Source organism: Phoxinus phoxinus (assembly GCF_949152265.1).
Source record: "Phoxinus phoxinus genome assembly, chromosome: 23".
Taxonomy (NCBI): Eukaryota; Metazoa; Chordata; class Actinopteri; order Cypriniformes; family Leuciscidae; genus Phoxinus; species Phoxinus phoxinus.
In genome coordinates, this window is record NC_136898.1 from 7,788,617 (window position 1) to 7,814,083 (window position 25,467).

At 38.3% G+C, this 25,467-nt stretch overlaps 3 protein-coding genes across 4 annotated transcripts in view; 2 read left to right on the forward strand and 1 right to left on the reverse strand.

Moving 5' to 3' along the window:
• Nucleotides 1-337: 337 nt before the first annotated feature.
• The window catches only part of nf1b (neurofibromin 1b), a 57,058-nt gene continuing 31,928 nt past the window's right edge, over nucleotides 338-25,467 (reverse strand). For both annotated transcript variants that reach the window (XM_079598875.1, XM_079598874.1), the window contains 22 exons: nucleotides 11,037-11,469; nucleotides 10,609-10,949; nucleotides 10,303-10,505; nucleotides 9,862-10,055; nucleotides 9,459-9,599; nucleotides 8,316-8,595; nucleotides 8,014-8,228; nucleotides 7,597-7,658; nucleotides 7,325-7,466; nucleotides 7,000-7,101; nucleotides 6,769-6,909; nucleotides 6,303-6,429; nucleotides 6,085-6,216; nucleotides 5,837-5,969; nucleotides 5,577-5,734; nucleotides 5,328-5,450; nucleotides 5,136-5,254; nucleotides 4,808-4,908; nucleotides 4,577-4,719; nucleotides 4,227-4,273; nucleotides 3,899-4,115; nucleotides 338-3,001 (listed from right to left, as the gene is read on the reverse strand). In XM_079598875.1, the coding sequence (XP_079455001.1) occupies nucleotides 2,859-3,001; nucleotides 3,899-4,115; nucleotides 4,227-4,273; nucleotides 4,577-4,719; nucleotides 4,808-4,908; nucleotides 5,136-5,254; nucleotides 5,328-5,450; nucleotides 5,577-5,734; nucleotides 5,837-5,969; nucleotides 6,085-6,216; nucleotides 6,303-6,429; nucleotides 6,769-6,909; nucleotides 7,000-7,101; nucleotides 7,325-7,466; nucleotides 7,597-7,658; nucleotides 8,014-8,228; nucleotides 8,316-8,595; nucleotides 9,459-9,599; nucleotides 9,862-10,055; nucleotides 10,303-10,505; nucleotides 10,609-10,949; nucleotides 11,037-11,469 (3,697 nt within the window). In that variant the 3' untranslated portion in view covers nucleotides 338-2,858. The remainder of the gene's footprint in view (nucleotides 3,002-3,898; nucleotides 4,116-4,226; nucleotides 4,274-4,576; nucleotides 4,720-4,807; nucleotides 4,909-5,135; nucleotides 5,255-5,327; nucleotides 5,451-5,576; nucleotides 5,735-5,836; nucleotides 5,970-6,084; nucleotides 6,217-6,302; nucleotides 6,430-6,768; nucleotides 6,910-6,999; nucleotides 7,102-7,324; nucleotides 7,467-7,596; nucleotides 7,659-8,013; nucleotides 8,229-8,315; nucleotides 8,596-9,458; nucleotides 9,600-9,861; nucleotides 10,056-10,302; nucleotides 10,506-10,608; nucleotides 10,950-11,036; nucleotides 11,470-25,467) is intronic.
• LOC306992116 (uncharacterized protein) lies at nucleotides 12,892-15,960 on the forward strand. The gene is made up of 2 exons (XM_079600602.1): nucleotides 12,892-13,022; nucleotides 14,518-15,960. The coding sequence occupies exon 2, from the start codon at nucleotides 14,522-14,524 to the stop codon at nucleotides 15,218-15,220; it is 699 nt and encodes a 232-aa protein (XP_079456728.1). The 5' UTR covers nucleotides 12,892-13,022; nucleotides 14,518-14,521; the 3' UTR covers nucleotides 15,221-15,960.
• Nucleotides 17,656-24,237, forward strand: LOC306992115 (uncharacterized protein). The gene is made up of 2 exons (XM_079600601.1): nucleotides 17,656-17,722; nucleotides 18,600-24,237. The coding sequence occupies exon 2, from the start codon at nucleotides 18,623-18,625 to the stop codon at nucleotides 24,101-24,103; it is 5,481 nt and encodes a 1,826-aa protein (XP_079456727.1). The 5' UTR covers nucleotides 17,656-17,722; nucleotides 18,600-18,622; the 3' UTR covers nucleotides 24,104-24,237.

The following is a 25,467-nucleotide window of genomic DNA, read 5'->3' on the forward strand; positions in this document are numbered from 1 at the left end:
ACGCCATGTACTGTAAATGTATCCATATGAATGTGTATAAGCGGTCACACTGAGGTGCCTTTTGTCTGCACACAGATTATTTATCTTCTTTACTAAATATAAAAAATACCCTGGCCATTTATTTTTTAACATTTCTAGAAATTACAAGTATGCAAATTATTTTAGTATATATATATATTTTTTTTTCCCCACACATTTTAATGTGAATATAAATAATGTATAGCTCCACATACTACACATTCACTTTAACAATTCAGGAATCGTCAGTATAGTCTTCAGATGTGATCTGGATATAAGCAGGGAGCTTTTTATCAAGCCATAAAACATACACAATGATGGACAGAAATGGACTTTATTAGTGTTACATCTGTGAATATGAAATCAGATGATAACAATAATGTATTATAAAGAGGGTCCAGGACACAAAGATTTCTATCTTCAGTGCAACCCTCAATATTTCCTCCATGTTAATTGACATAATGCAGTGAACATGATTGATAGACAACAATTCATATTTTATGTTGTACATATTCAGTAATTAACTGCTTTACAAAAAGCAAAATAATACAATGTCATAGTCACTTGTATTTACAGTGTAGTAAATATACTTTTTCTATTTTTACACAAAAAAATATTTACAGAGGTGAGGCTCTCAGCATAAAAAAAGGAAACTAAAGGAGAACAATTATGTAAAATGTTGCATAACCTCAAGTGCCAAAAAAAACGTAGTGTTTGAAACATCTGTCTGCCATTACTAAACCCATTCGTCACTTGACCTTTCTGACATTAAGACGTACCAATGTGAAAGCAATTTAAGATTAGAAGAACAGAAAAATAAAACTGTCCCCAATACACACATTTCAACATGTCCAAGAGTCAAAATGGCACCATTGTATATGGGGTAGGGATAAAAGTTAGATTTCAAGCTTGGATCTAAATCAAAATAAAACATCAGCACACATGGCACAACATTTACACGATCAGTAAAGAAAATCTGTTGCACTGGACGGTACAGTCTTGCGGAACCCAGAATGTTAACAGTTCACCGACCAAAAGAGAGAAAACGTTAAGAAATAAGGAGAAAGTAAACTTTGAAAAGAGATTGAGAATTGTCCCTAAAACAGCATTTTCTAAAATCTCTCTGTTTAAGTTGCCATAACATAGTGTAACCCAATTAGATCTTGGTTATCCCTCTCGGTTCTTTTTATCTGAATGCTTTTTCAGATGATTGTTATTTTTCCTGTAAAACTGTAATTAGATTTGATCAAACCTTCCCCATTCATCCAAAACTGACAGATTATCACCACCACAAGAGTTGTCGTTGATTGAGTGGGAATACGATTTCAGATAGATCAGGCCAATCAGAATTCAGAAATTCACACAAATTAATTTGGCAACGTAAGTGGGGTTTTGGAAAGGCAGTCCACACTGAGAGATCACAGTTTGGATGGATCGGCAACTTAGGCCCAATCCCAATTCTACCCCTTTCCCCTTCGTCTACCCCTAACCCTTCGCCTTCCCCTTCCCCTTGACCCTTGAAACAGAGTGGCAAGGCGTAGGGGTGAAAATATTCCCCTAAGAAATGGGACACCACTACTACACCGTTACACGTCATTATACGTCGTCGCCTACGTCACAGGAGATGCGCCGATGTTTATCACAAACTTCCAAGATGCACAGGACTTGTTTTCTGTGGTGTTGTATTAACACGTTGGAGGTACAGACCTATGTTTGTCCTATTTTGACCTATTTATTTATTTACTGTGTGAAACTGTGTGAAATATCACATTGTGTGGCGTTCATGTGCGTTCAGCTCATAAATACGATCTTTACGAGATGACTTGAACGTACTAATAGCTTGTGTGCTTTGTTCGGGGGAGAAGAGATTTTTTTTACAAACGTTTCTTTGAAGGAACTGACCGTAAATATGAACACAAGATTGAATGTAACATAAAGCAAATCATTATTTGTCGTTAAAATACTTATTAAAGTCAACAATTCTTACATTTATGGTCTAATTTTTTGCTTGGGCAGCCATTTTGCGTCTGTAGCCGGTGTATGCAGTGACACTTCTCATACCCCTTCGTTTGAAGTGTGGTCCCGAAAAATCTTCGTTTGAAGGGCTATCTGGCCCTTCCCCCTAGCCCTTCCCCTCCAACCAAAAGAGAATCGAGACAGCCCTACCCCTCCACGTGCACGAGCAAAACAGAGGGGAAGGGGTAAGTGAAGGGGTAAGGGGTAGAATTGGGATTGGCCCTTAAAGTTTCTCCTCTATGTATGTTTTTCTTGTACTATAAAGTCCAAAAGGGTACAAAGGGTAAATTCTTGAAATACTACATGAACGATTGTACATTTTTGTTTTAGGGGAGAGCTCGCAAATGTTTCAGCATTAGTGCTGACTCTCCAGGAAGAAAAAGCATTCCTGCCCTAAAAGAAACGACCACAAAAAAGTAAACAGTAAGTAAATAAGATCAAATACAACTGAACAAAGGAATGGCACTTATTTAATACTTTCATCTATTACATTTAAGAAGGAAATTAGTGCTTTTAAACATAATATACTTCAGGCCACCTTCAGGCAATGTCTGTGATTCAATCAAAAAAAGAAAAAAAAGAAGTTAATGTTCTATTACACACAAACAAAGCAAACTTCCTCCCACCATGTGTCAAACAGTGACTGGTTTAAACAGAGGCGTTCAGTTGATTTTGATCCTGGCAAACACGGCTGAACAGTTTTAGAAGAACCTAAAAATGACCGTAAACGCTGGGTTTAACAGGAGTGAAGAGAAACCGCATAAAATGCAGCGTAATGTGTGTCAGAGGTCCAGCAGGGGCTAAACCCTGCTGTGCTGCAGTTCTCATACAATCTTTTTGATGCTAGGTCTTTTAAAACTGCCGGTGCTGCGTTGTTTCTGGACCTGGCTGGCCGAGCCGTGGCGTGTGCGTCCGCTGGATGCCAGACCCGTGGTAGGGGACAGGTCCACCTTCTCTTTATCAATTCCTGCTCGAAACAAAAACATACATGCATGATTAAACAAAGCTACAAACACATGACAATATATAGCCTATATTTGAACAGTCATTCAAAGGCTTCTTTTCCTGAGGTCATATTAATGAAGTGTAAAAGTTAAATTGACCATACAGACCAACCAGATATACCATTCGATTTATCATGCTCAGATGATACAAAAAGCACACTAAAGGTGACAAAGCTGTTGCTACACACATTGGGAGTGTGTACTATCTAATATGGGACAGACATTACATTTAGAGCATACATACACCACATGTGCATCACAAACTAGAACAAAAGATTGGCATGACCATACTAACCCACCAAAAAACAGAAGTGTGTCAGCCCGACAGGAAACAACTTAAAACAATTGAACACTTTGAACCATAACTGTAAACGTATAAAAGGAAGACAAGATGTCATAAATGAGTTTCATAATTAAAACATTGCTTTTAAATGTTTGTCTCTGTAGGTTCATCTCTTCCAAACCAACCACAACTGACACTGGGAAGGTCAGTTTATCAAAAGTCAAAACAATAGTGTGTTTCCAGTGTAGGTGTAACGTATTACATTGCACCTGGTTACAACACTGTATAGGGTTAATGTGCAAAGTACGAGTTTAAATATAAACTACAAAGTATTGAGCAGAGTGCAGTTAAAATGACGCAGGAAGTGTCATGCAGACTTCACACTGCTCGAACAGCTTTTTTTCTATAGACGGCATGCAGTCAAAGTGGAAGTGACATCATCATGCTTTTATCTGCGTTAAAAATCTGTGAACAACAGTTGCTGACAATCTCGCAGTTGTGACAACGAGACTGACAGCAGGACAGTATGAGTGAGAGACACCTTCAAATAAATAGTCTCAAGTACTTCAGTACATACCTGGTGCATGCTGGGAGGTGGCCAGTGAGGTCATTGAATTCGAGAGGTTGAGGTTGGCAGTGATGCTGAGCTGGCTCTGGGCAGGTGGAGGGTATGGAGAGGTGGGTGTTCGCAGACCCTCCTCGCTCGTTTCCTCATCGATGCCGGGCAAATAGGTGTCAATCAATCCATCCAGAAACTTGACAATCAGCTCCGCATAATCTGGGAACTGAGTTTGCTGAGGAAAACAGAGAGCAACTCAAGTTTATATATATATATATATGCATAATAACAGATTATGGTCAATGTTTTTCTCTTGCATTTTGAGAACAAATTCAGTGTCACTCACCTTAGAGAAAGGACCAGCAAACCTCCAGAGTCCATTAAACCCAAAAGCTGTGGAGGTAAGTAAAAATTATATAGAATCTGAGAACTCACTCACTACATTCTGAGTACCCATTCACTCATTGATTACAGAATGATTTTAATAGATCAGAGTCCCTCGTCTGCCCATCAGACTCTGACATGTACAGTTCAGACTCTCACATTCTCTCATCAGACTCTAGCATTCACCGATCAAGCTTTTACATCCACTCACTCATCAGACTCTTGCATTCACAGTTCAGACTCTCACATCCACTGATCCTGCATTGGTTTGGACGTGTGCATATATAGAGAGAGAGATGTGAGCTGCTTTACTTTGCAGGTAGGATGTTTGGTATTGAGGTGGCGACTCTTCATGATAAACTACACTCTGCACAATTCCATGGACTGGGTTCAGAAGATTTGGGTCCTGACACAGTGACAACAAAGTATTAATCTTTGAATCCAGGAGGTTGTGACTGAAATAAAAAGCAAAACACAACAATGAGAGTCTCATTTAATCATTCAATGTCATGTGTACTGAAGAGCAGGTACATTTGGACTTACACAACAGGAAAGACCTTTGGGAAGACAACACTGGCCTCAGCTAGAAACTCATACAGGACCCTCTGCTCAAATTCATCTGATGTGTTTTTCACCTGAGTGGCCTGAAAAATCATTTAAGAATACAGATGAGTCAAAATTCAGAGGATGAATGGATGTTTGGGTGGATGTTTGGGTGGGGGTGGGGGTGGGGGGGCAGGAAGTGGCACGCAACAACTTCAGGAGGAACAGAAAATGACTAAATTAAAATTATACATTCTAAATGCAAATTGATCTGTCAATGAGGAACTGAAAAATATCTTTCTTATTTATTCCAAGAAAGAAAGATTACCAGCACAGTCAAAAGCAGCGCCTGGATTTTTGGATCTGTGAGAACTTCCTCATTAAGCAGGACATTGGACTCAGACACAGAGACCTTCCGCAGGTGGTGATGGGAGATTCTTGGCGTTTCTTTCAACAGGAAACAAAAAGTTATAAATGGATCCAAACATTGAGAATCATTTCATGTCTTTGTGACCCTCACCAATTTCATATTCATTTTCAGCCACTCTCCTCATCTTGGGCGGCGTTGTGATGCCCGACTCCATTTCAGGCCTCTTCGGTGCTTTGCTGTCTGATATAAGGTGGTCAAAGCTTTTTCTGGTGCCTAAGGGAAACATTTTAAGAACATTAAAACCATAAATACTAATCTAAAAGTTAAAAGCATTAAGGTTTATATATATTTATTTATATATATACACACACACACAACACTGTTTTCATAATAAATTACCCAGAAGCTTCTTGGAGTTAACCTGGGAGGGTTGCCCCATGTCCAGGCTCATGGATTTGCGTGTTCGTGGGCTGACCTGCCCCACTATGGGGTACTGGGCCATCAAGTACCGCTCTGAGACCTTTGGGGATGTCCACAGCTGGCTTTCCCGCAGCAATCTGGGTGATAAAGTTCATGATTTATGAACTGGGATGCAAAAAGTTAGCATTTAACAAAAAGTGATGGTGTGAAGTCACCCTGATCTTCTGTCTAGGTGGTACCTGCAGGTGGGGTCCTCATGGTGTCCAGAGTACGAATCCATGGAAACATTCTCCATGGTAACATCAGAGAGTAGCAACTTCCTGTGTTTCAGGCTGCAGCGGCTACGCACTTCTTCTGACACTGGGAGGAGAGCTATACAAGTGCGCATACACAAAATGTACTCACTATACTGAATCCTAAACAACCAACGTGAAGACATACCCCAGAGAAGACCGTAGGAAAGGGGAGATAGCGGTGGTTTCCTTACCTGCCAGATATGCCACGCTTTGTGTGTTCACCTCAAACTTATCACAGTTCAGGTGCTTTCCTACTAAGGCCAACAGCATGTGCAGGATACGGATGGTCCGTGCCACGGTGGTGGGGGAGGGGTGCCGGAACCCTGCAAAAACAGAACAGAAATGTGATAGTTTCCCAACCAAAACACAAAATGTTTGAATATTTTTTGCATAAAACCCATTTATTTACCTTTCAACAGGTGCCCAACCAAAGCAAAATTAAAGTTGGAGTTGAAGTTGAGACCAACAAAATGGTCCATCTGTTTGCAGTGCCATTCCAAAGGCTGACGAATCTCCATAAACACCTCCTCGGGACTCTGAGAGATAGACAGGACAAATCCTTTTTGCTTTCAATAGTTCATTTAAAGTTAAAATCTATTTAATTTTTTGCTTGTTTTAATCACAAATCAGCTAAATACTGTATGAGATTGTTTTTAGATGTATGCTACAATGTAAACTACAAAATGTCAACTTTCCACCAATCTTTATTTTCAAGTACCCAAAAGCAAACGTTAGAGCTACCCTATTTGCTAGTGTATGATTCATTTATTCTGCCATCGAAGGTGGCTAATAATAGGTGGTTTCCGATATACTGTCAGCCTACGCGTGTTTGTATATGTGCTGCAATTCGACATGCGAGAGTGTTATATTAAAACCTTGTCGTTGAAGACTCGCAGACTATCGAGTGTGTGTAGGTTCTGTTCCAGCAGAGCGGTTCCGGCAGAGTACAGATTCACCTCATCCAACTGCAGCACAGCCACAGCCACCCAGAAGAGTGCTCTGTGCATCGGTGAGTCCTGGACGACACCCACACAGTTAAACAAGTCATACACACTCTCTCTCTCTCACTCACACACACATTTGAGAAGAATGCTGTCATTTAACACCTTGTTGAGTAGAGGCTGTAGTTTAGTGAGGGCAATGACAGTAGCTTCGATCAGCACCTGGCTATTACAGTTATCAGGACTCTTCAGGCAGCTCTCCAAACCCTGAGGAAAAACAACAACAGTTCTTCTTAAATGACTGAAAACATCAGTGCAAAGCTAGATGGCAACATTATCAACTGAGATGATTAGCACAGGAACATCTAATACTTTCCAGAGCAGAGCAAAAACAGTACACAATGCAGCTTATGGATTGAAACTTGACTCCTTTTCATGGCTAGCCCATGTTTGTGCTTTAAAGTAAGACACAGTTTAGACAGGTTCTGACCCGGTCGATGCTGAGGAGAGGGCTGGCCTTGCTCAGGATCCGTATGATTTGTTTCATTTGGGTGTGTGTGACCCGTTTACTGATGCAGCCAAATACCACAAGAGCCCGCGGCTGCAAGGATGGATTATATTGAAAAGCAAACCTGCACATTAAACACACACACACACACACGTGCATCATGAATCTGCCTTGAACGCTTAACAGTGAACTTCAACTTTAGTTTATTATTAAATTATTTCATAATTCAGCTGTAAAGAGCACAGTTTGCATACTTCTGTGCCAGATCGGTCCACTGGTCCAGCCATTTACATGCTGGAATGTCCCTCATACATGCCTAAAACACAAAGGGAAAAACCCAGTTAAACACTTTTAACCAGTACGTGATGCTTTATAGCAAACATGGAAATAAATAGAGAAATGAAACAGGCTGATGCATAACATTTGATCTTACAGGGTCTTACAGTGAACATGTAACTTCTAACAGACCTGCTAGCACTTTGTTGAAAGAACATTGCAACAAGTGTCCACGCTAAATACAAAATGCTGTGCAAAGCAACAAAAATATGATATTAAATAAAAAGCTACATTGAGAAGGATTCTGTACCAATGAGGTTTCTTTTTAGCTGGTAAATGTACAGCTATATGAAGTTTGAAAGTCTTTCCATCTCGGGTTACGAGGTGTAACGTACCTCCATGATCTCCAGCAATGCCTCGGTAACCGTCTCCAGGGATGACAGAGCAAAGGTCTCTCTCTCATAGGAGCCTGGAGAGAATGAACGATCCCTGTAGCTGGAACGAAAGGCAATGACCGCAGCCGATTTGACCTTGCTGATGCCGAACAGCAGGTAGAACTTTGGCAGGGAGAACTCTGTCAGACTTAGACGCAACACCTGCTTGGTCTCCTCTGCGCAGCAGAAAACCAAGACACTTCAGTAATCAATAACTCACTGATGCATGAAGACATCTCTCTAGGACATAGACATCCTCTTACCGCTGAAGCACAGCTGGGAGCATGTGCAGAGGGAGTGGATGATGTTGATAACCAGGCCATGCGTGGATGCCCGCAGCGACAGAGGCCCCGTGGCCACCAGCAGGGTCACGACATGGAAGAGGTAGGGCAGGTGGGCGGCTACATCCAGAGAGTTGTTGAAGGACAGCATGAGCATGTACCTGGCCAGGATGGCGATGTCATCCCACATCAGGTGCTGCTCCAACGTTGGAGTGGGTGATAGACACGTCTTATCGATGATTTTACACATCCGAATAATCACCTGTGAATAAGTGCGAAAATATAACCCTCATAAAGCCCATGTTAAATTTAGATGAGAGAACTGTTGTTACCGTAAACTAAAACTCTTAAAAATAGGTTTCAGTAAATTAACAAAAAGGTCAAAAAAAAATTTGACACTGAAAAACTGAAATGAAGTAAAATAGAAACATGATACAACTGATAAAAATGACAAAAGCATATACAATGACTAAAACTTACACTAAAATTGAAATAAAAATGGAAAATATAGATATTAAAGCCAATTCAAACGATTTATAAATACTCTAATAGAATATATAAATAATACTAAATGACAACGGACAGCTCAATCTATACAGGAGCACTGAAAAAAATAAATTAAGAAAAAAAACATACAGTATTTCCTGTTTCCTGTAAATTGTTCTGCTTGAGAATTAGGAAGTTGTTTAAAATAAATATTCTTGTGTATGCGTGGTTCACAGAACCCAGCTGAGCTCAATGAACCAACCTCAAGTCTATGACCTGATCACCATTAACTATCTATCATAACAAAGAGAGAGAAAGAGACAGGCAGACCTGGGGTGGTTAAAGAGAGCAAGAACAAGAACGGAAGAAACCAACCAAACCACATCTGTGAGTCACACTGTGCTCATAGAATTACAGCTCTAGTTACAGCATCACATTTAACATGTTTTGTGTTACAGTTTTACATGTTCAGAAACACGCTCAAAATATGGTCTTTGGCCTGTTCAAGTTCCTCCTGGTCTAAATGTAATGTTAAGAAACTTTACACTTCTTAGACGATTTGCACTTATAAAAGCTGAACTTTTTCAGCTACCATTTATAGTCACTCTGACAAAGTGCATGTGTGTGCATGAACATCACCTTGCTAGACACCAGTTTGACGTTGCCAGAGGCCAAAGCCACTGCGGTGTCTGCCATTACTTCAGCTTTGATGGATCCGAGACCTCCCGTCGCACTGGTTTTAATAAAACTGTCCAGAACTACATCAAGTAGATCTGTTATCTGTAGACACAGGAAGCGGCCATCAGCTCAACATTGATATGAGTAATGCTCTCTAAAGTTAAATTAATTGCAAACACAACAGTGCAAGTATGCTACATGAATATGACTGGGAAACCACAAATAGCAATGCGTTAATCTTTTTTTTTTTAAGTGTAATTACGTAGTTTTCACAATGTGGTTTCACAAACTCCCCAGCAAAACCCCAAATTAAGATGCCTTCAATTCTGTGTCACATGAATACATTTAAGATTAGTTCTGTTACCTGTCCCAAGCTCCCCCAGATCTTGGCCTGAATGGATGGATACATCTGCTTTTCATTGATCGTCATGGTAATGAGTTTATCCAGAATCGCAGAAACTCGTTGGCGCTTGCCATCGTCGCTGTGTTTGCAGAAGCGTACCAGGTTCAGCAGCCAGGGAGTCATGTACTCCAAACACAAGTGCTTTAATTCTATACCTGCATACATGGAGGAAAGTCATTGGTTACCAGAGGACTTCTTTACTTGAGCGTTCCTGGACCCTGTTGTGCTAAATAACTAAAAAAAAGCAAATACACAATTATGATGCCTTCAAGTAGAAGTTGAAAGTAGGAACTTCCTATTAGGACTTCAAGGCAAAACAGAATGCGAGTAATGATCCCAAACAGCAGGGGGATAACCAGGGTCCTTCTGAGAGTTTAATTAAGGGCTTAATGGGGCACTAACTGGACTTGCTGAAACCAGAGATACACTCCTCCAGGAACTCCAGGGTCAGGTGAGGCTCATTAGCTGCTAGAGTCTTGCTAATGGACACGATGAAAAGGGTGTTATTGGCAGGGATGCAAAGGCCAGAGGTTTCCAAAAGTTGGCCTTCAATCTTCAGGTTAAAGGTGCAAGTTAAGGCACACAGGAGGTTATAAGCGGCAGACCTTTTAACAAAACAGAGAGAAACATACATATTCAGGCATGAAATGCCAAGAATACACTGGTAAATATTTGACCACTGTTGATTTAAGTAGGATAATTCATCACCTTAAACTGGGGTCAGAGCTGCCGAGGTTGAGGAGGGCGATGTTGAGAAGAGTTCCCGGAACATCTTTGGGCCTGATCTTGGTGTGCTGGGGGATGGAGTCGGGCTGGGAGAGCTCCCAACGCGTACGGATGTGGATAATCGAGTGAACTATGCTCTCACACTCCTGGTGCATGAAGGTCAACGGCGTACCCTGGTTAGCGATGGTTAGCGTGAACTGATTTTCATCCACTAGGCAGATCTCTTCAATCTCCGAGGCATAGTAGATGTCGTTGAGGAAGACAGACTGACCCAAGACTCGTGTTCGTTCGGCTGAGGTCACCTGCACTGCCGTACTGCCCACCTGGAGCAAAGAGAGAATCACAAATATTGAGATAAAACATAAAAAGTGAAACTGAGTTTTAAGAAGTTTTCATGTTTTTTCACACACCTTAATGGAGACTTTGGTGTCTTTGTGGGCCAGTTTTAGGGCATTGTGAAAGACCTTCAGGTCTTCTTCCAGTGCAAGAGTAGCTGCCGGAAGCTTCTGTTCCTCTGGTTCCACATGCTCAGCCAGCCGTGCGGGTGAGTCGATGAACAGTAACTTCTTACTGCCCTTGAGGCCCGTCAGCAGTCTCTCATGGTATTTGGTGTATTCTCGTACCCATGTGTTACAGTTATAGATGTAGATGGCGGCCACGTTCTCGTAAGCAAACCCCGGAAAGACGACAAACCATTTGGAGAGGAAGTCGGTCTTGAAGCGATTGCTGGGGCCAGCATGCGTCAAGTCCACCACTAGCTCGTAGGGTTTAGCATAATAAGGTTTAAGGGTGAGAAGCACATGGTATATGAGCAAGTCCCCATTTATCTGGCCCGTCTTGAACCTGTGAGTAATGAAAACAGACAGTCAACAAAACAAAAACAAAGGCCTGCAAACCCACTGAACGGTGTTATTTTTAGATTAATAACTAGCAAAAGGAAGACAAACTTTGATGCTTGCTTGACTACGCCAGAGAGTGTTTTCAGTGGTCATATAAGCTTGCATTTTGAAGGTTATATAGAAGCCAAATAACAAAACCTCTAGACTAAAATGAACCATTTCATGATTTGGTTCATGATTTTAAAAAAGAAAAGCTGTGAAATGTCTTTACTAGGGGTGTATGATTATAGTCTACGATAATATCGTAATTTTTATTTTTAAAATGTGCAATTTGACATTAATCATAATCATAATTTGACAGTATGTCTCTCACCCGGCAAAAAAAAAAAAAAAACCTTTTCAGTTAAGGTTGGACTACTGCGTGTGCGTATTTAGAGTGCATGCTCTCACTGTGTGATTTACACTATTAAAATGCAGTAAAAATACCCCTGGATGAGTATTATATACTAGTTTTTTCCCCCAAATATCAGCATGGTTGCAAATGCAAATATTGATTTTATACAACAGTTTAATAAACAATTAAGTGACTAACATTTTAGACACAGTATTGCCTGTTTTGCTCTATTTCGCAGATGAAAATAGTTACAAACAAAGTCACAGCTGAACTGTTTTGAGTCTCTGAGCAACACAAAGAGGTGTTTTGTTACTGAATGAATCAGCCCATTTGAATAAATGATTCAATGACTCACTCACTAAAAAAATGCTTAGTTCCTGAAATTATCAGCTGTTTGTACAAATTGGTTGAATTAACGACTCAATGATTCGCTCATTAACAGTGACTTGCCGTCACATACTGGCGGTTTAGTTTCAATTAAAAAAAGTATCTTTTACATTTTAAAATAATTTAATATATCTATACATTTATGCATTTGTAACTGCAGGTTAACAGGATAGTTTCGTTTTGTTGAAAATGTTGTCATCATTCAGCCATTGACTTCCATTGTATTTGTATTTCCTACTATAGAAGTCAGTGGCTACCATCAACTGTTTGCTTACCAACATTCTTTAAAATATTGGGTAAGAAAAAATTAGGTAAAAATGCAGATAAAAGTTTAAAAATCTATTTAAAATTATTGGACAATTTTGTTTTCTGTGTTGCCAAGGTACCAGCACAATGACACACTCACGAAAATATCATCTGATCAGCGTATATATATATATAGAGAGAGAGCGATATTATATCAGTCACGCACACCCCAAGTCTTTACACATTACTAGCCTTGAATAGACCTGACAAAAGCCACGCTAACCCTAGCCACACATTGGTTAATGTACATGTCTAATATAAGAGCCCAAGCAGAAGTGAAAGAACTGGCAGGAAACGTGTAGCTGGTTAATGAGCGTGTGTGTGCACCTGCAGGCTCAGCTTTAAAATGACCACTTCTCAAAAATAGTGCACACTTCTCTAGCGCTCAAATTTTGTGAACACATTGACAGAGTTATTCAAGCCGCTTCAGATAACAGCACCTCAGAGTAAACCAGTAACAGACCGAAAAGGTAAGAAACTAATGAAAATGTGTAGATTTAAGTGATAAATGGTATATAAATTAAGATCTATAAAATAATATATAATTCATTTCTTACATACTAAGTTTCATAGACTTGTTTCTGACTCTGTGGATGTCTCAAAGATAAATGAAAATGTGTAGATTTAAGATCAATAATATAAAATAGTAGCAAAAAGTGATGTCTAATGTCCAGAGGGAATATTTGTTCTTAATTGACCCTACAAGTTTGATTAAACCATCAAAATATAGGTAAATATATATATATATATAGATATATTTTTATATGAGGGAAGAACAAAACAATAAATATAAGGTTAAGGTATTTATCTGACAAAATGATCTGTCAAAAAAAAAGGCAAACTACAGCTAAAGATTTTATTTTACTACACATACATAGAAAATCAAAAAGCTTACAGGAAAAAGCAATCATTGAACATAATCAGTTATTAATATTTAATTGATTCTCTCTTGTATTTGCATATGTTTTTTGCATAATTTATTTGTATGACAGCCTGGCCAAAAATTATGTCCGCATAATTTGGTGTTTCATTGTGTTATTATCACTAATAAAACAACTGACTCCAAGCACATCGCAATATGCTTACGAAATATCTTACAGATGTTTAATAATATTTGGATAAAGGGTGAAGATGTAAATTTTTCTAAGCCATATATATATATATATATATATATATATATATATATATATATATATATATATATATATATACACACACACACACATACACACACACACAGTTCCGTATATAAGATGACCCTGACTATAAGACGACCCACCCTTTTTCAATGTGTTCCTTTTGGAAAAAGGCTTTTTGAAATGCTTTTATTTGAAAATAATTTTCATACTGCATATTTTCATATTTCAATTTTTGTATTGAAAGTACGGTAAATACTGGTAAAATGTACCAACGAACATGACATGGCAAACATGAGTCACATGGCTCTTAGATGGTCAGCTTTTCTTTGACTGTTTTGCGTTTTTAAGAACGTCTTTTTGCGCTCACGATCTTCTAACACTACTCTATTTTTAACACTAACACTACTAACACTACTTCTAACACTACTCTAGAAAAACACCACTATTTTTCTTGACTTACTCGTTTTACGGGCGTATTATTGACGTAAAAGTCAAGACCCTAAATATAAGACGAAGCAGTTTCTTCAGATGTTTTTCTAAGAACATTTTTATTGTTTTATACTCTGAACAATACAGATAATTAGTAAAAAAATAAAAGAAAAATGTTTTACATATAAAAGATTTATACACTTGTTTTTGATCATGTTCCGTGGTGTTAAAATACGAAGGAACACATTCATTTGATTTTGAAAATGAATTTCCCTGCAGCAACTGATTTTGCCAGAACAATTCAAATATATATAAATGATGTGAAATGGCTTATAGCTTTAAGAAATTAAACAGAAAATAAAATAACAAAATTTCTTCTTTCTCTTATATTTCACAGAACCATGACAAGTCCCAGTCCCAGAACCATTTGTTTTGTGTACTTTGCATTGCTCTTCGGAACGGCAAATGCTAACAACACAGATATCGATCAGATATCCAGCACAAACTCTTCAGTCACTCAAGAAACATCTGAGAATGGAACATCCGAGATCGGAACACAAACTAACTCGCCTACGACAAAAAGCAAAAATGACAACATATCAAAATCCACCAACACTTTTGTGAGCACAAAACCAGCATCTGTATACTGCACAACGGCCACTCCTAAAGGACAGTGTATCTTCTTCCTGCCAACTGGAGATATACTGCAGCTGATTGTGGTTGCTCTCATAGTGGGCTGCTTTTCATTGCTATTGACCACCCTGATATGCATCTGCCAAATTTGTCACCTGAGAGGAATCATTTCTAGTCTCCAGCATTGTCAAAACAACAACATTGACCTACGTGCCATAAGAGAAAAGAGTGAATCGCCAAACAGGGATGAAGGCCGAGAGGACGGACAGCCAACTGAGACCTGCCTCATGCTATCAGAGGTCATCACAGCACAAGAGGAGAGCAGAGAGGATGAGGAGAGAGTTCTGGAGAACAAGACTGAGGAGAACAAGGACACCGTGAAGGATCCGAATGGAGACATCACCCAGGAGAACAGTCATCATGAGCCTGAAGCAAAAGCACCAGAGAGCTCCGACACAGGGCTGTGATCACATTCAGACACTTAAACTGGTGTCACACAACTCCCCCTGCTGGCATTTAATGTCTGCACCTGCTTAAGCTTTAAAGGGATGGTTCACTTTAAAATTAAAATTCTGTCATCATTTACTCACCCTCAAGTTGTTTCAAACCTGTATTCATTTATTTCTTCTGCTGAACACAAAGAAAGATATTTTGAAGAATGTCAGTAACCAAACAGTAGTCTGTACCCATTGACTTCCATAGTATTTTTTTTTTCCTACTATGGAAGTCAATGGGTACAGACTACTGTTTGGTTACTGACATTCTTCAAAATATATTTCTTTGTGTTCAGCAGAAGAAATAAATGAATACAGGTTTGAAACAACTTGAGGGTGAGTAAATGATGACAGAATTTTAATTTTAAAGTGAACTATCCCTTTAACTGTTATCTTCTGCATGAGACTCAAGAAGGTGGTCTGAAATCTGAAAGTACGGTTCTAAGACTGGGGACATTAAATTTAACCCCTTATATTGGCATAGCCATTACATATTTAAAACAGTTATATACTATACTAAACCTAAACTAATATTGACAAACTATATATCATTTGAAGTGCTTACAGTCTCTAGTTTACATATTTGGTGACTGATTTTCAAAATAAATTACAGAGGAGCCATAATTTATCAATTTGCAACAAGAATATTTTCATACTCCAAAGGCGTGTTCAGACCTTTATTTTGAAATAGTGATGAACATAAAAAATCATGTAAGAATAATAGAAACCTCTGTTTGTTTTCATGCCAAGAGTTCAAAAGATTGCATCCATTCAATTCTTTTAGAAAAAAAGGTCTGAAAATGTGTTTAATATAAAGAAAAAATAATAGATTCACCATTTGTGATGTGGCAGCGAGCTATAATGCACATACGTGTTCTTTTTGTGTTTCTTAGAGGTTGAATTCATTTCAAAATCTGCTAAACCATCCTATACTTCTGAATAGGATGTCTACTTCATAAATTGTATGAAAATTGTAAAAATAATGGTTCAGATCACTCAAACAACATATGGAAATGGAGGCGCCCTTATATGGGCAGTAATGTCAACTAGTGGAAAAGTTTGGTACTGCGCCCAAACTAAATCTCACTGAAAGCTTATTTTTTGAGATATCAACCTAAAATTTGAAACACAACTTGTTCAGATTTTTGGCTTTGATTTTTTTGCATTTTTAAAATCATCGAGGTTTTTAAAATATATATTTTATATAAAATATGAATAATACATTTTCTAACATTGTACATTTTCATAAAATCAAACTTCTATAACTTTTTTTCTGTTTAACTTTCTTAATTTATTTCACTTCTACAAAAATCAAATGTCTTCTTTAAAACAAGACCAATCTTAAATCTATATTCCAAAGCATTCTTGAATTACAACCATTTAAGTTCAGAATGTGCATTTTCATGTCTATTAAAAAAAAAGAGGGTGTCGCTTGGTTAACATTTCATTTAATATTCAACAATAATATTGATCTGCCTGGATTGACACCATTATATGAGAACTGAACTGAGCTGGACGATGACATCACGGTTTTCTCCAGAGCGGCTATATATATATATATATATATATATATATATATATATATATAAATTAATCACTTTTTTACAACAAAAATGAAACCTCACTGAACTTACTTAAGATGGACTGTGACGCTATTTTCTTCTGGAAACAAACTTTGTTGCTTTATTTTCCTGTTATCTCTGTAAAGCTCCTTTGAAACAATCTGTATTGTAAAAAATGCTATATAAATAAATGTGACTTCACTGTTAATAGAAAATTCTATAAAAATGACTAAATGTCAGCACTGAAAATACAGCAAATAAGCCTTTGTAAACTCTCAACATTGTATGACCATGCATGTTTTAACACCCAAAAGCATTTACGTTGTCTGCATTTTAAATAATGTCTGTATTTTGTTTATTTAGCAAAAAAAAAAATCGTAATAGTCTAAACATCCTTAAATTAGATATGTATACTTGAGAAACAAAAATATGTGAAATCATATTATTCCTAATTAAAGCTATATTCTCTGAAATCAATCAGATTAATCTAGTTTTGCTTCGAGTAAACATCTTGTTTCAAGGATGTTGAGATATTTTTAGTGGATAAAAAAAATGTGACTGTACCTGTACTTGTTTTTGAATAAAACTGGTAATAAATAAATAATTAAAAAGTGTCTATTTCAAACCTGGGAACTGACGTTTCTCCTCTGAATCAAACATTTGGTAACATTAAGATTAATTAAATCCACACAATTTAATTTTGCAGCATCACAGCACCGTGAGAAAATACATAATTTTACAGTCACACCCAATAGTTCTGCTGTTCATTCACACTTAACACGTTATCACGTGATCTAGCGGAATATATTCTCAGCCTGTTATAAATAGAAAAACAGCAACCCATCCAGGACAGTTGATGAATGGATCGACTCCTCTAACTTGTGCTGGTAAACACAGGAACAGCCTTAAAATGGTAAGAAACATTTTGTCAGAGAAACTTTAATATTTGTGAGTAATTTGTCAAAAAAAAATTGGTTAGAAAGCTTTGTAAGCAGCACTGAAGCCAACATACCGTTAAGTAGTATTTTGTTTTTAATTAATAACTTTTTTAATGACAAGAAAAATAAATGTAATCATTACACTTCACAAGTATAATGCCGGGAGTTTAACAGTGCTTCACTGAAGTATTTGCAACATTGATGATGTTTAATTGATGATGTTTTAAAAAAACATTATAAGATTAATTCTGAAGGTTGCACTTTATTTTACAGTCCCGTTCCCCATGTACATTCTATGTATTTATTATAGTAATAGCAATAACTGAGTAATAACTAGGAACTAACTTTGTACCTACCCAAACCTAACCTTAACCCATGTAGTTACCTTATATTTCTCAGTACTTTCTTAGGTAAGTAAGTAAGTGCCCGTACTGTAAAATAAAGTGCAACCATTATAAAATCTACATAATTACACAGTAGTAATTAAACTAAAGCACAGTAGTTTAAACTTATGTGAATGGACAACGTTATTGTATACAGTACGTACTGTATTACAGGGATAATCTCCCAGAGAAACAATATTTTATTTGAAATGTAAAATATTTCATTATTTTTTAGATGTTTGAAAAAGTTCATAACCCCCCCCCCCCCCCCCCTCCTCTCTAAAGTGATAAAAAAATTAAAATATTTGCTGTCACTGAGCTTACACACACATACAGTAGTAATTAAACTAAATCAAAGTTGTTGGTTATGTAAATGGACAAAGTTATTATATATCTACTGTATTACAGAGACAATCTCCCAAATATCTAAGATAATACTGTGTTTTACAACTGTTTTCTTTCTCTACAGTGGTAAAATATCATATATTTAACATGGAGCTACTCAGACGTTATTTGTTCATTTATCTGTTGGCCATTTTGCTGTTGTTAAGCATCTCTTCGACCACAAACTCTGACCACACCAATGCAGAAATAGAGTGGAAGGGTGGAGATGGTGCGAAAAGATCACGAGTGAGAAGGCAGAACTTACACCTACCAGATGGATTACGTTTACCAGAAAAGGCTTATGCTTTGTATGTTTTATGGAGACTTTTGAATGAAGTTTCCAACGATACCAACACCATCAGAACATCAACAATGACACCAGACAAACTGGAATCTATGACATCGGAAGGGCCAAAGAACACGGAGATAGTCTTCAAAGCTGAGGATAACCCATCTTCAGCTCCCACACAGGAACAAAGCACTCATTATACGGGTATTACAGTTATGACATCTTTCCCCACTGATCCCTCATCACCAGATTTACAGAAAACAACTCAATCAGGAGATTCACAACTAGTCAAACAATCACCTCAACGACTCCAGACGATACAAAAAATACCAGAACCCAGTCAAGTAACAGAGCAACACATCCTTGATTCTAAAACATTTACAATCAAAATTTCCTCAGAACCAGTTGAGGAACCCTCCTTAGATATCACGCATGAAGAAAGCACTCCTTCTCCTGTTACAAATGATTCTACAGCTATAACGTCTTTCTCCACTGAACTGCCAACAAAAGAGCCACAAAATAACATTCAGTCAGGAGCACCACATCCATTCACACACCAATCAAATCAACATATCCAGCGCTCCAAGCAGGAAATTTTAGAACCTAGTCAAGTCACAGAGCAACACATCCCTGATTCCACAACATTCACAATCAAAATCTCCTCTAAAGCAGGGAAGGAATCTTCTTCAACAATCATTCATGAACGAATTGGCCATTTTACTGGTATTACTGATACAAAGGACTCTACAGCCATGGCATCTTTTCCAACACACTTACCAGACTCACAGACAACAACCCAATCAGGAGATTCCCAACTAGTTGAACAATCAAGAATTGCTAAACAGAAAATTACTGAACCCAGTCAAGTCAAAGAGCAACACATTCCTTATTCCACAACATTTACAATCAAAATTCCCTCAAAAGCAATGGAGGAACTCTCTCCAACTACCATACATGACCAAATTGCAGGTTTTACTGATATGACTGGTACACCTGATTCTACAGCCATAATGTCTTTCCTGACTGAACTGCCACCACAAGAGTCACAAAACAACACTCAGTCAGGAGCACCACATCTATTCACACAACAATCAACTCAACATATCCAGCGCTCCAAGCAGGAAATTTCAGAACCTAGTCAAGTCTCAGAGAAACCCATCCCTGAATCCACAACATTAACAATCAAAATGTCCTCTAAAGTAGCAGAGGAACCTTCTTCAACTATCATTCATGAACGAATTGACGATTTCACTGGTATTACTGATACAAAGGACTCTACAGTCATGGCATCTTTTCCAACACACTCAGCAGACTCACAGACAACAACCCAATCAGAAGATTCCCAACTAGCTGAACAATCAAGAATCACTAAACAGAAAATTACTGAACCCAGTCAAGTCAAAGAGCAACACATTCCTGCTTCCACAACATTTACAATCAAAATGTCCTCAGAACCAGTTGAGGAACCCTCCTTAGATATCTTGCAGAAAGAAAGCACTCCTCCTATTGTTACAAATGATTCTACAGCTATAACGTCTTTCCCCACTGAACTGCCACCAAAAGAGCCACAAAAAAACACTCAGTCAGGAGCACCACATCTATTCACACAACAATTAACTCAACATATCCAGCGCTCCAAGCAGGACATTTCAGAACCTAGTCAAGTCACAGAGCAACTCATCCCTGATTCCACACCATTAACAATCAAAATCTTCTCTAAAGCAGGGAAGGAACCTTCTTCAACTATCATTCATGGACGATTTGATCATTTCACTGGTATTACTGATACAAATGACTCTACAGCCATGGCATCTTTCCCAACACACTTACCAGACTCACAGACAACAACCCAATCAGGAGATTCCCAACTAGTTGAACAATCAAGAATTGCTAAACAGAAAATTACTGAACCCAGTCAAGTCACAGAGCAACACATTCCTGATTCCAAAATTCCCTCCAAAGCAGTGGAGGAACTCTCTCCAACTACCATACATGACCAAATTGCAGGTTTTACTGATATGACTGGTACACCTGATTCTACAGCCATAATGTCTTTCCTGACTGAACTGCCACCACAAGAGTCACAAAACAACACTCAGTCAGGAGCACCACATCTATTCACACAACAATCAACTCAACATACCCAGCGCTCCAAGCAGGAAATTTCAGAACCTAGTCAAGTCACAGAGCAACTCATCCCTGATTCCACACCATTAACAATCAAAATCTTCTCTAAAGCAGGGAAGGAACCTTCTTCAACTATCATTCATGGACGATTTGATCATTTCACTGGTATTACTGATACAAATGACTCTACAGCCATGGCATCTTTCCCAACACACTTACCAGACTCACAGACAACAACCCAATCAGGAGATTCCCAACTAGTTGAACAATCAAGAATTGCTAAACAGAAAATTACGGAACCCAGTCAAGTCACAGAGCAACACATTCCTTATTCCACAACATTTACAATCAAAATTCCCTCAAAAGCAGTGGAGGAACTCTCTCCAACTACCATACATGACCAAATTGCAGGTTTTACTAATATGACTGGTACACCTGATTCTACAGCCATAATGTCTTTCCTGACTGAACTGCCACCACAAGAGTCACAAAACAACACTCAGTCAGGAGCACCACATCTATTCACACAACAATCAACTCAACATATCCAGCGCTCCAAGCAGGAAATTTCAGAACCTAGTCAAGTCTCAGAGAAACCCATCCCTGATTCCACAACATTGACAATCAAAATGTCCTCTAAAGCAGCAGAGGAATCTTCTTCAACTATCACTCATGAACGAATTGACGATTTCACTGGTATTACTGATACAAAGGACTCTACAGTCATGGCATCTTTTCCAACACACTCACCAGACTCACAGACAACAACCCAATCAGAAGATTCCCAACTAGCTGAACAATCAAGAATCGCTAAACAGAAAATTACTGAACCCAGTCAAGTCAAAGAGCAACACATTCCTGATTCCACAACATTTACAATCAAAATGTCCTCAGAACCAGTTGAGGAACCCTCCTTAGATATCTTGCAGAAAGAAAGCACTCCTCCTATTGTTACAAATGATTCTACAGCTATAACGTCTTTCTCCACTGAACTGCCACCGAAAGAGCCACAAAAAAACACTCAGTCAGGAGCACCACATCTATTCACACAACAATTAACTCAACATACCCAGCGCTCCAAGCAGGAAATTTCAGAACCTAGTCAAGTCACAGAGCAACTCATCCCTGATTCCACACCATTAACAATCAAAATCTTCTCTAAAGCAGGGAAGGAACCTTTTTCAACTATCATTCATGAACGATTTGATCATTTCACTGGTATTAGTGATACAAAGGACTCTACAGCCATGGCATCTTTCCCAACACACTTACCAGACTCACAGACAACAACCCAATCAGGAGATTCCCAACTAGTTGAACAATCAAGAATTGCTAAACAGAAAATTACTGAACCCAGTCAAGTCACAGAGCAACACATTCCTGATTCCAAAATTCCCTCCAAAGCAGTGGAGGAACTCTCTCCAACTACCATACATGACCAAATTGCACATTTTACTGATATGACTGGTAAAACTGATTCTACAGCAATAATGTCTTTCCACACTGGTCAGCCATCACAAAGAAAACAATCAACACAGCATTTCCAGAGACCCAAAATTCCACTCATATCCACTCCAGACATATCCACAGAATACAGAAATGAAAAGGAAACTCCTCTACAGACTGCCATAAACTCACACATTACAAACCATGGCATGCTTGCCTCAACAAGGGAAAACGACAGCCTAGAACCCACTTCACTTCTACAAACAATGAAGCATGAACATCCAAGAAGTGTCATCACTGGGATGGTGAAAGGCGTTTCAAGACCCACTCTAGTCGCAAGGACAAAAACAACAACTTTAAGTTCATCAGCAGTCAAGCTTGAAATTCTAGAAACTGCTACATACACACATTCTGTAACTTGGCACAATTTTAAGCCCAACCAGCTTATGACGGCCACAAATCGGAGAGACCCAAAACCTACGCCACCCACATTCACAATGAAGCAACAAATCCAAGACTCCACTTCACTTCTGCTACCAGTAGAAAGCCCCATTTCACATATCACTGGGTTCCCGTCAGATCCAGAAACTCACAAATTCACACCGGCAGAAGAGCCTACAAATCAACACACTGAAAAAAATGCAATTAATACAGCCAAATCTTCAAGAGACAGTTTAATGCAACACTTTATGACAACTCGCATATTAACAAATGGTTCATCAGTAAGCAGAAAAACAGACTCCACATCACCTCTTCCTAGCCTGACTGAGGACCATTTAGTTGACTCAAGAGAACCAGGGGACACTTCTATGCCAACAGGCATTAGTCTACATTTTTCCACATCATCTCCTGCGCCATTCAGAACCTATCAGATGAATCCAAAAACACAATCACAGAGCATAACAAACAAATATCCAATCCTTGGCACAATACTGTCCCATACAAGTATCCTTTTAGTAAAGGACACACAAACTAAAGCTCCCAAAGATAGAGTGCGATCATCTCAAACTATTCCAGTCTTCCCAGAAAAGCTCACCGTGACATTCGCTCCAAATCCAAAACCTTCAGAAAACCATATTCTTACAGCATCAGTCGGGAGATATGGATTTCTAACATTAAGAACACAGGAAATTCCATCTTGGATATCAACAAAACGGTCCAATTTACAGCCCACTAAAACAACAGAGCCTCGATCAGACTTGACAAATCAAGAACCTACAGCAGATACAGTGGCAAAGGAAAATTACACCAATAATGATCTGTTCGATGAGACGGAAAAACCAACACAAAGCACAACTGGGCGCAAACTGATTAAGACGACTCGTAAAGCTACAACTATATTTCACATGACAAAAACACAAAATGTCTCAAATTCCAATAAAAAAAATTTCCCAACACACAAATCAGCTGATACGGCAATAACAGATGACAAGCAAACCCACAGAGGAATTTATGGATTATTCTTCACTCTTGGGTGCCTCATCTTGCTGATAATTGTAATCTTGCTTCGGGTAGTACGGAAAAGATGGCAGACCCGGCATTGGAGGAACAAAAACATGTGGGTGGCAGGTCACCCTCCCCTGTGGGGAACATATCATTCAGTCTTGCAGAGCAGCAGCCAAAACACTGCAATAGAGATGACGGAAAGGAACACCCAAAAGAATAAACAGGAAAATAGTGATGTTTATGAGAGCATCGCCCTCAAGCAACACAAAGACCTTCATTAAACACAAGGATGCCAGCGAACACAACGTGTTCCTTCTCTCTATACTTACCCTCAACTTTTTTAACTAAACAAATTCTACAGACTCCTCAGTGAGTCACAAACTTACAGACAACACCATCGTGTCCCACATATGCAAACACTTCACTTTACATGACTTACATGAAGAAATGAGAGATAATATTACGTTATATACAGATTGTGTGATTGTACTTTTAAAGGTAATTTCAGTGATTTTATTAAATTATTTTAATAAAACTTTTTTTTTAAGTAACAATAACCGTGTTCATTAAAACAAACAAAAAACTCTTTTTGAAAATGCAAATGGAACAATGGAAAGTTGATTACATGTAAAAAGATTATAATTCATGTGGCAATAACAATCTTCTCTCGTCTCCAGCTGGCTTTCTTTTCACATCCAAATCTGCCTGACTAACATACAAAACAGCAACAACACTGTGGTCGACTAAAACAGTGTTAGATGAACATATCATTAAACTAGGGGAAAGAAAGAATCTAGACAGCATATGTAAAATTAGAGCTGAGCGCAGATGGATTAAGCTACACAGTTTGACTATGCCATTTCTGCATTATACACACAAACAACACATATACAACAACACTCACACACTGAGCAAAGCTACATTAGTAAGCAGAGGATGTGGCATTACTGGGCAGCATTAACAGGCTCGGAAAGAATGAAGAGATTGAGGAAGAAAGAGGGATAGAAGAGGAGAGAAAGATTAAGAGTGGCACTGAAAAGGGTCTGAACTAGCACTTTTTTGTTCAAAACGCACACGCACACACACCTGCCCAGGCAAAAACATGATGGTGAGGAACTTTTAAATCAGTTACCAAAAAGCGTGCTAAGAATTGTACTACACTTAACTAAGAACTGTTCCGGGATCAGGGTTTTAGATTATGATAATTATGAATTTTAAGTGCATTTGTGGTAAAATCTGAATAGAAAGGGTTTAAAAGTGGTCAAGTTTGTTAAATGGAGATGATGGTACTGCACTTTCAGTGATAACTGACAGCATAATCTGATTAACCTAATATAATATTAGATTTCATAAAAGCAGAACTTTTAAAGAAAGTGGAAATCGCAAGAAAATATTGTGTTAAAGGGATAGTTCACTTTAAAATTAAAATTCTGTCATCATTTACTCACCCTCAAGTTGTTTCAAACCTGTATTAATTTATTTCTTCTGCTGAACACAAAGAAAGATATTTTGAAGAATGTCAGTAACCAAACAGTAGTCTGTACCCATTGACTTCCATAGTATATTTTTTTCCTACTATGGAAGTCAATGGGTACAGACTACTGTTTGGTTACCGACATTCTTCAAAATATCTTTCTTTGTGTTC